At 36.1% G+C, this 18,613-nt stretch overlaps 1 protein-coding gene across 5 annotated transcripts in view; it reads right to left on the bottom strand.

Moving 5' to 3' along the window:
- Positions 1–18,613, bottom strand: part of SPICE1 (spindle and centriole associated protein 1) — a 63,413-nt gene that overhangs the window by 31,932 nt on the left and 12,868 nt on the right. For 4 of the 5 annotated variants that reach the window (XM_059164101.1, XM_059164099.1, XM_059164103.1 and 1 more), the window contains exons 2-5: positions 13,087–13,185; positions 10,108–10,155; positions 5,519–5,662; positions 598–700 (exon numbers count right to left, since the gene is read on the bottom strand). In XM_059164101.1, the coding sequence (XP_059020084.1) occupies positions 598–700; positions 5,519–5,662; positions 10,108–10,155; positions 13,087–13,185 (394 nt within the window). The remainder of the gene's footprint in view (positions 1–597; positions 701–5,518; positions 5,663–10,107; positions 10,156–13,086; positions 13,186–18,613) is intronic. The other variant, XM_059164102.1, reaches the window with a different exon arrangement.

Here is an 18,613-nt window from a genome sequence, read left to right as displayed (position 1 = left end):
TTACTATTATTATTTTATAGATCAGCAAATTGAAACTCAGAGACATGAGGCAAATGGCCCAAAGTCACAATAATAAATGGTTAAGCCAGGATTCAGATCTTAAACTAAAAACTAATGATCTGTTTTTAGGGATTAAAGTAAACAATGGATTATATACACATTAAAGTGAATAATGCTATATATCTGACAAAAGGCAAAGTCTCTGTCAGAGAGAGACTGAAGTAGCTTTAGGCTTCAAAATTTAGCTTTACTCAAGTTACATACAAATACAGACACTTTATACGGTAACCGAACATTAATAAACTGGAAACTAAGTCATATTTATAACAAAATCTTGTAAACTGCACCATGAGATATACTAGTAAATGATGACTTACCTCTATTTAGCTCCATAATTTGTAATAGTGAATATTCTTAGTGAAAAGCAAACAAATTATACTGAATCTATGCCTAACAACTCCTGTATGCTATCCACTCTAGACTACTTGTACTATAAATAATGTGATGCCCGAAAAAAGTTTTCAAGTTCTTCCAAACAGCCATTGTAGGCTATGATTAATAAGAAAAAGAAGCTTTTGTTTGAACGAAATACATTACCTGTGCGCCTACGGGGAAAATCAACAAACAGATCTTTTGCTTCAGCCATCAAATGATCAGATTTTTCTAATACCTCCTGCATCTGGTATTGATCAGAAAGAATCTAGACATGTGTTAATGATAAATATTATTATTCAGAAAAAAATCTATATATACTATGAAATCACAAAGGAAAAGTCCATGCAAAGGTTCAGAGAATAAAAACAACTGTAAGCCACCATCCTCCCAAAATCCTTCAATGGCAATATCCGTAAGTACCAGGAGATGGCGCTATTACAATAATTAGATTTCAGATGCTTGGCTACAATCCAAGTTAAGAAATACATTATTTCTTACTTGGCCTTACTTGGCGTGACCTAATATACACGCAAATGTAAATGCATAACAAGATAAAAGTCTTACTTAACTTTACTTTTTGAGAACCATTCTAATATTTTCTTTTAGTTTCTATTCTATTTTTTAAAATAATAGCTACAACACACTAAATTAAGCAATCCACTAACAAGTTGTGATCCACAGTTTGAAAAACACTGATTAAAGATATAAAACTCTGAGCCATATATTCAGAGGGTTTCAACCTTTAAAGTGATTTCATAATCCACTAATAGATCATGATCAACAACTTAAGAGACTATGAGGTAAGATATGAGTTTGGGGGCATCAAACAAAAAAGTGACAGTTCTGTATTTACAAACAAGGTGGACTTTTATCCTAGAGGGATGAGAACTCAAAAAATACCATTACAGTAGCGCCTCTGATTAGGCACTTTCAACTCAGGAACTTTCTTAATTATAAGCAAGGAGCACAGGCAAGTCAACTCTACCCACCACCACCAGGTGGCATTCTTAAACTGAGAGGAGTCATAAAACAAAACTGCCTGGTTTCCAACACTGATTCAAAACAATGAAGCGGAGCTCCTGGCAAAAAATCCTCTTACCAGAATCTCTCTAGCCCATGGAAACAAGTATATAATATGATTTCAGTTATTGTTTTAAGACATTGAGAGAAATAACAAAAGTCACATTCCGACTTTTTCCCTTTCTTCTCCTGCTGTGGCCAGTCAGATTGGATAGCTCAGTTGGTGAGAATCAAGTCTTTAATTTGTTCTTTCCACAGAGTAAGTTTTGGAATGATATAAGGCAAAGAGCACATTCAGAGCCAGAAGACTAGGATCCAGCCAAGGGATACTAAGCAAAATCCAACCCTCTTTAAGCTTAGGTTCCTAATATGTAAATGAAGATACCGCCACCTTCCCCTACCCCAAAGGGCTGTTGTAAGAATGTGGACACACTGAACACCTGTACCATTCTAGAGATATTTGGAATGTTGCTACAACTTAAATTATATTATCCCATGAACCAAATTTCTATCCCTGGTTAGAGATCTTGCAAGTACACCCAATTAGAGCTTAGGCAAGAGAGTAAATGGAGCATTATAATCTATCACTTAAACTAGAAAAATTACACACAGAATATTTCCTAATGGCAGTTTTGAGTTTACTATCAAAAAAAAATTACTGACCTTCCATCAAAATAAAGAGATATAATTGAAAAAAGCAGATAGTAGAGGAATAATTTTATCATACCAAGACCTGATTATCAATTATAATGAGGTCTCCAGGAAAGACATCACACTGTTGCATTTTGCCAGTCTCTGCCCAGCCTTCTTGGGGCAGATGGGTTGAGAGGCCACAGATCAGGGTACTGGCTTTCTTTTGCTCTCTCTAGATTTATTCATCACTCCTCTCTGATAACACTCATCCTCTTAGGGAGCCTGGGTGGCTCAGTGGGTTAAGCCTCTGCCTTCGGCTCAGGTCATGGTCTCAAAGTCCCAGGATCGAGCCCCGCATTGGGATCTCTGTGCAGCAGAGTGCCTGCTTCCCCTCTCTCTCTGCCTACCTCTCTACCTACTTTTGCACTCTCTCTCTCTCTGTCAAATAAATAAATAAAAACCTTTACTTAAAAAAAAAAAGAAAAAACCATCCTCTTGATAAGTAAACCAATCTCTGCAAGCCCATCTGTATACATTACTTCCCCAGATGGGTTCATAGAGCACAAAGTCAAACTTATGAATAGTGGTACACATCTTGGATTCACAAAAGATCATCCAAGATCCCTTCAAAAATACTAACAAAAACTTTTAATTCTAGCACTTTTGTTCTCTGATAATAAAAACCAGACAGAAATAGCAAATTACAGAGAGACCTGGGAAGTTATTAGACTTCTAAAATTTATAAAATCTTTATCGAAGTTTCCCTTTCTCTGATCGAATTTGGACCCTCATTTGCTTGATTCCCAAGACATGAGTGCATCATACAGCGAATGATTATGCTAGCCAAAGAGCTTTTCTCTTAACTTTGCTAATCTAGGTAGAAGTCCATTTCTGGGGGATGGACTGGTAGCTCTAATACATGTTGATACTGCCTAGGTGAGTATGCCCAAGGAGGCTTCTTCATTTGGTCCCATCACATCCCTTAACAGAGACACTACAAATTTAGCAACACTGAAATAATAGATGCACATATCTTTGACTCAGCAGTTCCACTCTTACGAATTTATCCTACATGGGTGTCTAGGTGGCTCAACCGGTTAAGCACCTGCCTTCTGCTCAGGTCATGATCTCAGGGCCTGGGGACGAGTCCCACATCAGGCTCTCTGCTCAGCGGGAAGTATGCTTCTCCTTCTCACTCTCCCTCTGTTCTCTCCCTCTCTCTCAAACAAATAAATAAATAAAATCTTTAAAAAAAATTTTGTTCTACAAATATAGTTTTACATGTACTTAAAACCACATTCAAGGGTATTCATTGTATTATTTCCAGTGACAAATGAGGTAACAATCTGTGGGTGACAGACCTGCTACTTACCCACCAATTTCCTGTCTTTTCATTTTCCTTTTAACAGAATTCCCAAGTTTTAGCCAAGTATACACCGACATCTCCTAACCGTCATTCTAAGTGAGAATGGTCATATGATGAATTTCTGGACAGTGGGATAGAGGCCAGAATTTCTGGATGATATTTAAAGGAGTAGCATGCAGTCTCTTTCCCTTTTCATGCTGGCTAGAATACAGCTAAAGGCAGCTGGAACAGCCATTCCCTACTCAGTGATGGAAGCCCTGGAATAAAGGACCACAGAGACCCTACCAACTACTGGTTACTTCTGAACTGTTTCATAGAGAGAAACAGATTTCTATTTTGTTTAAACCACTGTATCTTCTTAACCAGAGGTCTAAACTATAGTCCATGAGGCACCTAGGTGGCTCAGTGGGTTAAGGCCTCTGCCTTAGGCTCAAGTCATGATCCCAGGTCCTGGGATTGAGCCCCGCATCAGGCTCTCTGCTCAGCAGGGAGCCTGCTTCCCTTCCTCTTTCTGCCTGCCTCTCTGCCTATTTGTGATCTCTGTCTGTCAAATAAATAAATAATCTTTAAAAAAAATAAATAAACTATAGTCCAATACACTTCCTAAGTTTTCACAAATAAGGTACTGGATAAATAAATTGTGGTACATCATATATTACCTGGCCATTAAAAAGAAAAGGTAGATTTCTAAATACTGACATGGGATAATCTCCAAAATATACTTTTAGATGGAAATACTTGATCTCACTAACTGCAGAGGTTCTCAACCCTGGCAATGAATTAAAATTACATAACAACTGTCTAAAAAAATACCTAAGTAGGGCCACACTATAGGTCCATTAAATCAGATTAGCTGAATATGGATATATCTGAGTCCAAAATACCTAAGTAGGGCCACATTATAGGTCCACTAAATCAGATTAGCTGAATACGGATATATCTGAGTCCAGATACTATGATTGATTTTTTTCATGGAAGATCTCAACACTGACTGATCTAATGTGCAGTCAGCGTTGAGAACCATGACACAAGGGCCTGAGGCATGGGACTGGAGGGACATATGAGAGACTTCACTCATCCTCTCCTACCACTCTTCCTTCAGTCCCTCCTTCTACCGTATCTACTCCTTCAGGACATGAGCAGTTCAGGACAAGAGCAGGAGCCACTAGAGATGGGACACAAAAGCCCAGAGTCGCCTCAAAAGGGCTGCCTTTTCTCCTGGTCACTGTGAACCACATACTTTGTCCAAGATTATCAAAGGATACTTATCTGTAAAGAACCATATTCTCTCAATCTACTGTTTTTACAAGTCCATATAAACATTTATTTGGGAGATGGAATTCTTCCTGATGATACATTAAGACTGAAACTTTTACCTTTCACTAACAAGCCTAATGAATTCTTCGAAAGACAGAGCAATTTAAAGCTACAGTGAAAGGTCACCCAGAACAGCCAAGTGCCATAAGCTTCAACAATGAACAAGAAGCGACACTACAAAGTATATTTCTTTTTCAATGATTTCATCCCAAATCAAAGGGTTTTTTGCTGTAGCTTCCTCTTATTTGCCATATTATTTATTCCTACACATCTGATTACTTATCCAAATACCCTACATTTTGTAAAAGATTTAGCCAAGGACAAGTGGCTTACTAACTAACTTGTTGGACAAGCACACATTTTTTTTTTTTTTTGCAAAGTAATTAATCTAATAGCACTGTGTGTGAACTGAGAAAAATAATTATAGCAGTTTATATATGTATATAAGGAACTAATTATGTGCCGAGGAATGTACTAGTCAGTTTGTTAGCATATACCGCTGAAATCTCATAACATTACAATCAGGCAAGTCACATAAACAGTAACTTTCCATGCAGGAATTCAAACCTCCAAACTAGATGCTAATCATCACTCCACTGCTTTTTTCAGAGTCCATGTGTAAATCATTATATAAGGACACAGTTATTTACTGAAGTCCTTCCAATGTGAATCAAATTTGAAAGGAAAGAGAGAAACCTATTTATCATTTTCTTCTCTAACTCTAAAGATAATGCAGTTTAGCATTACCTCCTTCATTATAGACAATCTCCTTCTCTCAAGATTAGAAATTTCTGGTTTCTGCTTCTTCCATTTTCTCTTCAAAGCTTTTTCTTGGAGTTCCCAGTGTACTAATGCTCTGTTCTTTGATTTGTGTATTTCATGACGACGTATCTGTACAAAAGAAAAAAATATAAAAGAATGCTTCAGGAACAAAGAAGTTGCCTATTCAGATGGTGGAACCACCTAATCTAATTCAACTTTTAAAAACTTTTTTCTGGTCCAACATGTGTGTATTTATACATATTCACAACCAAAATTTTCAGTCTTCTAAATCTTCAAACGTGATTTAAAAAAAATATATCTAGAACTAGGAGACCTAGCAAAAAGACAAAATGAAAAAAATACTAATTTCTACTTCCATTGGCCAGAACTATCCAATAAAATGTTATTTTCCAAACTACGGGTCAGGATTCATTTAACAGGTGGTAAAATCAATTAATGGGTCAAATCAACATTTTTTTAAATAAAACAGAATACAAAATAGAAAATATTAAGACTAAATCACACATAATAAAGTTAAGAATTGGGTGCCTGGGTGGCTCAGTGGGTTAAAGCCTCTGCCTTCGGCTCGGGTCATGATCCCTGGGTCCTGGGATGCAGCCCCACATTGGGTTCTCTACTCAGCAGGGAGCCTGCTTCCCTTCCTTTCTCTCTGCCTGCCTCTCTGTCAACTTGCGATCTCTGTCAAATAAATAAATAAAATCCTTTAAAAAAAAAAAGAAAGTTAAGAATTGTTCTGTTAAACTTTTCAGTTACATATATGTGTACTTGTACAATTATACACACACATACACACACACAGAGTACAACGTAAAAGGCACAAAGTCCACTGACTCATCTTTGGCAAAGACACACCCATTTCATAATACTCACGTCACTACCAAAAACTAACAATGTAGTATTTTTATAGCCCTGCAATGGCTGCAATTTGGAAGTGGGTCACTGGAAATGCAGAACTCCAGAAAAATGGAATTCCTGAAGCAGAGATACAAGCCACAGCTTAAGAGTTGCAGGAGAGGAGTTCACTGAAGTGGCTAAGGAATAGGAACAGATATTGGCTTTATAAGCACTCTAGTATTCAGAACCATGAAAATGAATAAAATGTACTGCTTTGTTTTCACCATGTAAATAAGAAATCAGTCCATTAAGAGACCAACAACCAAATACTGTATAAGGATCCTGAACACAAAAAACAAATGAAGATGCTATTTTTGAGATAACTGGGGTGATACGAATATGGACTTGGAAACAATAAATAATTATTGTTACTTTTGCTAGGTGTGATAATGGCATTGTAGTTATAGAAAAAATACTTATATTCTTTAAAAATGTAAACAGAATATGTTGGCACAAAATGACATGTTCTCTGGGATTTGCTTCAAAATGCTATAGTGAAGGAAGGAAAGGGTATGAAAAATGAAGAAACTATGGCAAAATTTTAATAACTATTACATCTGGATAAATAGTACATGGAAGATCTTCATATTTTCATCTCCATTTTCATGTAAATTTGAAATTTTTCATAAAAAAATTTTTAAGTCAGTAGGACATCATTATCCTATTTACTAACATTAAGATTTCTAGGTCCACAAAGATATACAAGATACAGCCCTTATCCCTCAAAAGCATTAACAATCTGCCCCGGGAGACTGAGCACATACAGTTGACCCTTTAATGACATGGGTTTGAACTGCTTGAATCCACATATACATGAGCTTTTTTCAATAAATATAGTATAGTACTATAAATGTAATTTCTCTTCCTTATGATCTTAATAACATTTTCTTTCCTCTAGCTTACTTTTTTATATGTTATATGTATATATAAAATACAAAACATATTAAACAGCTACTTATGTTATTGGTAAGGCTTCCTGTCAACAGTAGGCTATTAGTTAAGTTTCAGGGTAGTCAAAACTTATATAAGAAATTTCTGACTGTGCAGGAGGTGGCACCCTTAACCCCCACATTGTTTAATGTACATAATGCACCAACTGTACATATAAAGATAAATGAAATACATTAGACAGCACATACACAATGCTTCATATACACAGTAAATATGAGAACAGTTTAGAGGGGATACCAATTGTTGGGCAGCTTCAAAAAACTTCAAAATTAGTACAAAACTATAATAATCAAGACAATGTTGTGTGGCATAGGATAGACATATAGATCAGTGGAATAAAACTGACAGTCCAAACTAAACCCTTATGTTTACAGAAAATTTATTTTCAGCAAGGGTATCAAGGTAATTCAATGGAGAAAGGACAGTCATTTTAACAAATGGTACATGGAGAACAGGCTACCCATTTAGAGAAGAATGAAGCTGGACCCTTATCTCACTATATACAAAAATTAATTCAAAATGGATCAAAGACCTAAACATAAGTGCCAAAACTGTAAAACTCTTAGAAAGAAACACAGGAGAAATTGTTGTGAATCTTGGGTTAGACAATGGTTTCTTAGATGAAACAAAAAGCACAGACAGAAAAAACAGATAAACTGGAATTTATCAAAATTAAAAATTTTGGTGCTTCAAAGAATACATATCATCAAGAAAATGAAAAGACAACCAATAGAATGGATAATACTTACACTTGGATCCAGAATGTGTGAAGAACACTTACAACTTAACAATAAAAACACAAGTAATCCAATTCTAAACTGGCTAAGGAATCTGCATAGACATTTCTCCAAAGAAGATAATACAAATGGCCAATAAGCACACAAAAGGATGTTTAACATCATTAGTCCCTAGGGCAAATCAAAAACAAAATGAGATTCCACTTTACACCCATTTAGGAGAACTAAAACCAGAATAACATGTGTTGGCAATGGATATGGAAAAATTGGAACCCTAATGCCTTCTGGTAAGAATGTAAATAGTGCAGCCACTTTGAAAAACAGTTCAGCAGCTCTTCAGAAAACTAACTGCAGAGATACCATATGATCCAGCAATTCTACTCCCAGGTATACAACAAGAGAACTGAGAACATATGTTCACACAAAACTTGTACACCAACATTTGGAGCACGCTTATTCATAATAGTCAAAATGTGAAAACAATCCAAATATCTAGATCGGTATATCCATACAATGTAACAGTATCAGCAATAATAGGGATGAAGTAATGACACATGCGACAACATGGACAAGCCTTGAAGACATTCTGTTAGACACTAAAGGACACACATTGTCTTCCATTTACATCAAATGACCAGAATATGAGCGCCTGGGTGGCTCAGTTGGTTAAGTGTCCGCCTTCGGCTCAGATCATGATCCGAGTCCTGGGATCAAGTCCCATATCACACTGCCTGCTCAGCATGGAGTCTGCTTCTGCCTCTCCCTCTGCCCCTCCCACTGCTTTTGTTCATGCTGTCTCTCTTTCTCTGCCCCTCTTTCTCTTAAAAAATACATAAATAAAATCTTTTTTTTTTTTAAGATTTTATTTATTTATTTGTCAGAGAGGGAGGAGGGAGAGTGAGCACAGGCAGACAGAGTGGCAGGCAGAGGCAGAGGGAGAAGCAGGCTCCCTGCCAAGCAAGGAGCCCGATGTGGGACCCGATCCCAGGACGCTGGGATCATGACCTGAGCTGAAGGCAGCTGCTTTAACCCACTGAGCCACCCAGGCGTCCCTAAATAAAATCTTTTTAAAAATAATTTTAAAAGGGGCGCCTGGGTGGCTCAGTGAGTTAAAGCCTCTGCCTTCAGTTCAGGTCATGATCCCAGGGTCCAGGGATCCCCCACACCAGGCTCTCTGCTCAGCAGGGAGCCTGCTTCCTCTTCTCTCTCTCTCTCTCTGCCTGCCTCTCTGCCTACTTGTGCTGTCTGTCTGTCAAATAAATAAATAAAATCTTTAAAAAAAAAAAAAAAAGGATACAGGGTTTCTCTCAGGGAATGATGAAAATGTTCTAAATCAGAAAATATGAATATGAATATATTGAAAACCAATGGATCATACACATTAAAAGGGTGGATTTTATGGTATGTGAATTGTATTTCAATAAAGCTGTTTTTTTTTTTTTTTATCTACAGCAGAAACCTTTTTCAAAAGTAATACTTGAACTAGGATAAGGAAGCAAATTGAGATTTGGATAGGTAGTCAAGAAGTTAGAGAAGGTAGAGAAACTGTTCCAACTAAAAAAAAAATCATTTAATTGAGGCTCAAATGTGGAAATATGCATGCAATATTCAAGGAATAAATTAGCACATTCACTAGACTGGTATGCTTGCATAGAGAAGTAATAGTAAATAAGGCTAGAGATATGTACAGATAGAAGACAAGAGATATCTACAGGGCAATACTGGACCAGAGAGATTTGAACAGTGATTTGAAACCAAACCTATCTAATAAAATTTTAATATATGCTAAGTGACATTCCTACATAACATCAGGAAGTCCAGATGATAAGCTTTTCAATTTCATATAGACATAAGCAAGATTAAATATAAGTAAACAACTTTCAGGAAGTACCTCTGATTTCTATTCTGAAGTCAGAAACCAAGTATCAAATAAAACATTGAACAAATCTTAACTTTTGATATTAAACTTACCAGATCTTCAGGAGTTGCCCGATGAACTGTTAGATCATTCACAGTATTCTGCGATAAAAAAGAAAAGAACTTTCTTTTAAAAAAACAAAAATTTTTTTTACAAAATATTAGCATATACTGGATTTTTTAAAAATAGGATCTCAGTGTTTGTTCACTTTGGGTAATTTTCTTATAGGAAAAGTTTTCTTTAAACTAGGTTAAAAAACATTTAAAATCAATTTTAATTTATTTTACATTCAATTTCCTTTTTTTTTTTAGAAGCCTTCTTTTTAAAATTTTTTAAAGTTTTTTTTTTTTTTTTTTTTTAAGTAATCTCTATACCAACATGTGGCTCAAACTCATGACTCTGAGATCAAGAGTTGCATGGTCTACTGACTCAGCCAGCCGAGACCCCTCAAAGGCCTTTTTTTATTAGTTTAAGCCTGGTGTACCTTTCTTCTCCCTCATGCCAAATGGGCCTCAGTTAAAAGATTATGGACTTGGGGCGCCTGGGAGGCTCAGTGGATTGAGCCACTGCCGTCGGCTCAGGACAGGATCTGGGATCATGTCCTGGGATCGAGCCCCGCATCAGGCTCTCTGCTCAGCAGGGACCCTGCTTCTCTCTCTCTCTCTGCCTGACTTTCTGCCTACTTGTGATCTCTCTCTCTGTGTCAAATAAATAAATAAAATCTTTAAATAAATAAATAATAAAAGATTATGGACTTAACTAAGCATGCTAACCTCCAAGAAACCTTTCTTTGAAGAGTTAAGGGATTTGTCTGATCATCACATTCTAGTAAGATAATATTGCTATTTAAAATTGAAATGAAATATTTCTATTTTTACATAATATATAAAACAAATGTGTTTATTTAAATTAAAATAAAATGTTAGTTTTATTATTCAAAATTCTTACCATATTTGTTCCCATTCTTTAGAGAGTTATGTCACACCTATGAACTTACATTGTTCATTTATATGTGGTTAAGTAAGAGTACATCCTAGATTTTAAAGGTTGAAACAGATTCAAAAGTCCTGGGATGAAAACGACTTCCTGTCCAGGAACCAGTATTCTCAATTTAAATATTAATATGGATTCTTTTTAGTTATCTTATTAAAACATAACAGGCTATTTTTAGGTATCTTACAGAAAATAAGCACTAAATTTACCAAGCAAGTATATATTATATTAAAACAATGAATAAAACAGGGTAGTTATGTAATCCAAAATGAGTAAGTTTAAACTAGTTTTCAAACTGCATTCCAAGGAATGAGGTACCTCTAAAGATTCCTAAAAGATAAACTGTGATCACTATAGAGAGGTTAAATTTGTGTGCATGCAAACAACTTGAGCATAGAATGTATCATACATAATAAGAGATAAAGTTTGAGGGCACTGTATAATTTCATAAAATGTGAAAAATGTAAAAAGGCACTAAACCAATAGGGCAGGTCTACCACACCCCACAACTCCAGGAGCTACCACTGGGATTGTGTAATGCACAGCCTACACAGCTTGAAGTAACTGCCCTACAATTTGGCCTCTCAAAAGTGACTTCAGTCATTTTGTTACAAAGATTCGGTAAGGCTGGAAATAAAACAAGTTAGTTCTACATCCAACAGATATAAGAGAATTGGATCTGGTGAAATAGCTTCTGATATATTCAAAGACTTAACTTTTTGGCCATAGTTTATACTTAGCTCAAGAGTTTTCTATACTAAAACTGTTACTCCTTTCATATTAATTTAGAAAAGCACAAGATATAACCATAAGACCTTGAGATTTTTAATAATCAAAATAAAATTCAAGCATATTGGGGATATGCCTGGACTTAGTTCTCATGGGAGAAATATAATGTCATTAATAGTACTACTGCTTAAAATGATTTTCTTCTGAAATCGCCTTTAAATATAATTTACATGCTATTTCAAAAACCATCTCACTATTTTTATCAAAACAGTATTATCCAGTTTGATCTCTCCTCCTTCATTTACCATTTACTCCAAATGACTTAAAACTACTTCCAAGTTTGTCTACAAAAAACAGACTTTTCCAACACTGGCGATAATGAAAAGCAAATGAGGAAAATGCAATTTCAAATGGTGGGTTTCAATTATGTTTTGAGCAATAGCAGCAAATCAGAATAAATACTAAACTCCCACAGTAACCACTCTGAAGTGGATAACTTCTAAGTTATCAAATGCATTATTTTTCTTTTAATCAGTTTCATTGTTTTAGAATCACACCCTTATAATATTTTATAGCCAATCAGAGGACAACAAAGCAATATAAACATAAGTAAGTCCCCCTGAGCCCCTTCAAAAAAGCTGTCAGTTTTCCCAGTAGTTTCCAAGTCCAAAAGAATCCCTGAGATCCCAAGTAGTCCCTGACTAGCTGCTTTCCAAAACAGAAAGAAAAGGCACCTGAAGTGTCACAGTTCAAACTAAAGTACCATGCTGTAAAAATAAAGATGCTCTTGATAATACTGAACAGTAATCAGAGTGGGAGCTGGGAGTCATATGTCCCAGGTACTTGAGACTTGTCCTGTCCTGTATCTTAAGAAAACCTTTGTACTGAAACTGACCAGCTTCTGGAGATAAAAAAACAAACAATTCAAGGAGTAAGAGAGCAAGAACCACCCGCTTTCTCAATCCAAAATGCCACTCATATGAGTATGATATCACTGGTTGCTATGGGCAAATCTTAAAATTCAGATTTCACAGAGTAGCTCCAGTTGCCTTAAAGCAGTAAGTTCTCAACATTTAAAAAGTGGGACTTCTTAAAAACATACTCCCCACCTTCTTAAGATTCCCTCTACAAAAGAGGTATAGGTTATGTATGACCTTGACTTGTGTCCTTCCAAGACCTGGGATATGACTCGCCCAGAAATCCATTCCACCCTATCACGTTCAGAGCACTGTCTCGAGTGACCAGGGCCATGTCATCACATCTATTCCCCCAGAGCAATCTTACAGGTTTATTAACCCATCTAGACTTACATCCCATTCTTGCTTCACAGATGCTTTCTTCTTCTTCACCTTCAGCACTTTCCTTCCTCCTCCCCGAGGACCATAACGGTTCACTCTGACAAGTGACATCTAGAAGTAATAATCATATCAAATTTTTAAAATACAAGAAAAAGTGGTAATTAAGTATCTCTGGATGGGGACAAAGACATCTAGGAAAATAAACTTTAAAGTGTCAGAAGAAAATTTTAAGCATAATGAAAGGAACAGTCTTCCAAAATACTTGGTTCTTTTACTTCACAATTAGAAAGCTATACTGATAACCATGATAAAACAGGTTTCAAGTTAATAGCTTATATTTATTTGCTTAATAAAGAACTCCAGGAATACAAATTATGATAAAGATCAGAGCTAGGACAGGAGGTGTAAGCTTGTCATCAGTTACAAACCTCACAATTAACAGAGAAAATGTCAGTCACAGGCTAACAGTCTGAAAGCAAAAGGAAAAAGGCCAAGAGTTGGAGTTCTTTGTTGAGCATCCTATTACTGAAAATTACTACCATAGATATATATGTGTTTACCTAAAATAAAAGGGGCTATATTTTAGAGACAAATGAGTTATATCATTCTAGTATATTCCCACACAGTACTAAGGGAGGGTGACTGCCGATACTAAACTGGCATGTGAAAATTGCTAACATTTGCTTGGCACTCTTAAAATAGCAATGCTAAGGACACTGGACTAAATATTACCCAAAATTAGAATAAGACTCATAGTTCCTGTACACTAGGATTTTACAAAACATGGATGTGACTTTTAACAAGCAACACATACATATGAGTCCCATTCCAAAATTTCATTACACACCTAAATAGTTACAGAACTTTCCAGCGGACCCCCTTTTTCCAAATTATCCTAAAATAAGGACAGTAAGATCTTCCTTAAGCACACTTTTAAAAAATGATTAAGTAATTAAAAAAAAATCCAAATTCAAGGATTTTCAAGAGGTTCTCCTTAGTCCTCTTTGCTTTGTCTTATCAATCACATTGACTCTTCAAACATGTTCTCTATTTTCAGGGTTTACAATCCAGCAAAAGCAATAAGTCACATTTGAGTTGGAGAATAACAATTGTCTTATGGTGATGGTAATGAGGACAGTGGAGGTGGTAATGACTGCATTAGCTAACAGAATTAAGGTACTGTTCTTAGTAACTTCTTCCACACAGTATTTCCTTTAATCTTAAGGATAAGCCCATTAAGTATTTACTATTTATTACTCATTTTACAGATGAGAAAGCTAAGGGACAAAGAATTTAACTAACCCTGAAGGTCACACAGGAAGTGGCAGAACCATAAATACCATTTTAAAAAATAGGGAATAGAGGGAGAGCCTGGGGCTCAGTTGGGCTGGGCAACCAAATCTTGGTTTCCCACTCAGATCAGGATCTCAGGTCAAGAGGTGGAGCCTTGTGTTAAGACGCCATACTCTCAGCGGGGAGTCTTCTTGAAGATTCTCATCTTCTGCCCCTCCCCCCACTCATAAGTGTGCACTCTCAAATAAATAGGAATATCTTTTTTTTTTTTTTTTTTTTAACAAACAAACAGAGCACCTGGGTGGCTCCGTCAGTTAACCATCTTCCTTCAGCTTTGGTCATGATCTCAGGGTCCTAGGATCAAGGACCCTGTCAGGGTGCTCAGTGGGGAGTCTGCTTCTCCCTCTCCTACTGTCCCTTTCCCCTGCATGTACTCTCTCTCTCAAATACATAAATTAAATAATTTTTAAAATAAACAAATAAATAAATAAAAGATACAGAAGAGGATAGAACTAAAAATCCAACACAAACCCTTACATTTATGGTCAGTTTCTCTCTTTTTTTTTTAATTCTTTATTTAAATTCAATTAGCCAATACATAATACATCATTAGTTTCAGATGTAGTGTTCAATAATTTATCAGTTGTGTATAACACCCAGTGCTCATCACATGTATGGTCAGTTTATTTTCAGCAGAGGTGCCAAGAAACAATTCAATAGGGAAAGGATAGTCTTTTCAATAAATGGTGCTGGGACAACAGGAGATCCATATAAAAAAGAATGAATTAAGACCTTTACCTCACAATATACATAAAAATTAACTAAAAATAAATCACCAATTTCATTTTAAGAGCTAAAAGCATAAAACTCAAAATAGAAAACAGAAGCATAAATCTTCATGAAGCAGTGGTTTCTTAGATATAACACTAAAAGCACAAGAAACCGAAGGAAAAAATAGACTCCATCAAAATTTAAAACTTTTGTGCTTTAGAAAATACCATCAAGAAAATGACATGACAACCAACAGAATGGGAGAAAATATTTGCAAGTCCCATCTGATAAAAGCTTGGATCCAGGATATATAAAAGAAACTTAAAACTCACCAAGAAAAACACAAATATTCCAATTTTTAAATGGCTAAGGGAGCAGAATAAACATTTCTCCAAAGAAGGTACTAAAATTGGGCAATAAGCACATGAAAAAATGATCAGCATCATTAGTCATTAGAGAAATGCAAATCAAAACCACAATGACATACCACTGCAAACCCACTAGAATGATTATAAACAAAAGGGTGGAAATAACAAGAGTTGGTGAGAATGCAGAGAAACGAATACTCTTGTATTGTTAGTAGGAATGCAAAATAGCATGGCCACTTTGGAAAACAGTTCAGTAGCTTCTGGAAAAAGTTACCACAGTTACCACAATTCTAGTCCTAGGTATATGTCCAAGAATTCAAAACTTATGCCAATACAAAACTTGCACATGAATGTTCATAGCAACATTATATTCTTAATAGACAAAAAGCGGAAAAATCCCAAATGTCTACCAGCTGCTGAATGGATAAATAAAATACGGTGCATCCATACAATGGAATATTACTTAGCAATATAAGGAATGAAGTACTGATATACGCTATAACATGGCATAGGAACCTTGAGAATATTATGGTTAAGAAGCCAGACACCAAAGGCCATATATTGTATATATATGATTCTATTTACACAAAATGTCCAGGATAGGCAAATCCATAGAGACAAAAAAGAGACAAGCAGTTGGCAGGGTCTGAAAGGAGGAGGGAATGGAGATTAACTGCTAATGGGTACGGGGTTTCTTTTTGAGGTGATGAAAATGTTCTAAAGAGTAGTCAATCAATGCACAACTCTGTAAATTTATTTAAAAGCTCTGAACTACAGACTTCTAAGGGGTAAATTTCATGGTATATAAGTTATATCTTAATAAAGCTGTTATTAAAAAGATATGGAAAAATATACCAGTTGTTCAGAAATAGTTTCTAATGTATTTCACTCTCTAACCTACTCTTCAGTTTACTCTGCAGAAATAAGAGAATAATAAAATGTCACTAAATCTGTTGGATGAATTATATACCCATTAAAATTGTATTAAGAAAAAAGTTTAATGATACAACAAAACATAAAATTAAGTGTAAAAAGTAGAATATAGAACTTCAAGTATAGTATATTCTCAATGATGTTAAGATACATACACTATTAATAAGCATTTATTTATGCTAAGCATTTCACATTTAATCCCACAACCCTATGAGGTACATTCTGTCTCGAGAGACAATACAGCACAGTGGTTAAGAATACAGACTGAAACCAGACTGTCTGGGCTCACATCCCAACTTTGCCAGAAATTGTAAAATGGAACTAATTAAATAGAAAAGTTGCTGAAAACCCCTACCTAGAATATACTAAGTTCTAATTAGGATTAATGACGATGGTGTCATTAACTGGTGTTAATGGTGTCAACTATTAGTCCTTTCCCAAATGAGAAAAATGGGACTTAGAAAGATTAAGCACATATATTGCTCAAAGTCACACAAATAATAATGGGCAGGTGGGAGGTGACATTCAAAATCAGGTCTGACGCAGCAGCAGCTTTTTTGCCCACGAGTTCTGTCCCCATGCTTTAATAAACCCACCTTTTTTGGGAAAAAAACAAAAACACAGGTCTCACTAAATGTAATGTACTTCCTAGAAAATGGCACTATGGCACTAATTCTGAGTAATCTCTGGCTTGTTCTAGATTTTCCAGGTTTTCTACAATGAATCCATTTTACTCTTAAAATAATTCATTTCAAGTTATATTATTTAAAATACTATACTTATTCAGAAGCTTAAATTCTACCAGCCTCAATTCTGAAAAACCAACCATGAGTCTGACAGATGCAAAAGCTTATGAGCAGTCAAAAGGTGGCCCATATACTTCTTTCATTGGTGAGGCCCTCAATATAACAGTATCAGAAATTTAGGAAAAGCATTTTTTTTAAATCATAGCCATTTGTACACTAATGGTGACTTCTCATGATAAACATAATTATCCAAACAGAACTTTTCTTGGGGCGCCTGGGTGGCCCAGTTGGTTGGACGACTGCCTTCGGCTCAGGTCATGATCCTGGAGTCCTAGGATCGAGTCCCGCATCGGGCTCCCAGCATCATGGGGAGTCTGCTTCTCCCTCTGACCTTCTCATCGCTCATGTTCTCTCTCACTGTCTCTGTCTCAAATAAATAAATAAAAATCTTTTTTTAAAAAAAAAGAACTTTTCTTGAGCAAAGAGATGTGGAAATTTAATACAAACAACTGAACAAATGCCTGAGTATTACTTGTGGCAATGTGAACAGGTCTCAATTTTAGCACAAGAAAACGTAACATCCCCCAAAAAAACCATATTCACTGACAAAAACTGCAATGAAATGAAGGTAGATGCTATGGTCTGAATGTGTTCCCCCAAAATTCATGTTGAATCCCAAGCCCCAAAAGTGATGGCAGTAGGAGGTAGGGCCTTTGGGAAATGGGGCCTTGGGAGGAAGAGCCCTCATGAATAGGTCTAGTGCTGTCATAAAAGGGGCTCCACAGATCCCTAACCCCATTCACCATGTGAGGACACAGCAAGAAGGTGGTGGCTATGAACCAGGAAGAGGGCCCTTACTAGAACATGAACATTTTGGAGACTTGATCCTGGACTTCACAGCCTCCAGAACCGTGAGAAAAAACTTTCTCATTTATAAGCTACCTAGTCTCCGGTATTTTGTTATGGAAGTCTGAATGGACTACAAGAGTCTACTACTGTTCTCTTTTTCTTTTTTTTTTTTTTTTTTTAACTTCAATTTAGGCTAGCAAAGCTGGCTGTGGTTACTCTTAAGACGACCTGCAATGAATAATGCCATCATATGATCCCTTCTTACTCTTGAGTCTGGACAGAATCTATGACTTACTCGGGGTTTTTTCCCACTGTGATTTGTTTTATCCAATAAAACAAGGCAAATGTGAGGAGATGTCATTCCTGTGATTACATTACGTCACACAAGTCTCTGTCTTACGAAAGTAGAGCAAGAGAGTCTCTCCTGCTGGCTCTAAAGAAGCCAACTGCCACTTGTGACTGCCATATGGCAGAGAACTCTGACAACTGTGGACAGCCCCGAGCAGAGAAGTCAATAAAAAGACTCCTATGGCATACAGCCACAGGAAAATAAATTCTGCCAATAACCTAAGTGAGGTG

Source organism: Mustela lutreola, chromosome 2 (genome assembly GCF_030435805.1).
Source record: "Mustela lutreola isolate mMusLut2 chromosome 2, mMusLut2.pri, whole genome shotgun sequence".
In the NCBI taxonomy this organism is placed as follows: domain Eukaryota; kingdom Metazoa; phylum Chordata; class Mammalia; order Carnivora; family Mustelidae; genus Mustela; species Mustela lutreola.
This window is presented reverse-complemented; position numbering and strand designations above follow the sequence as displayed.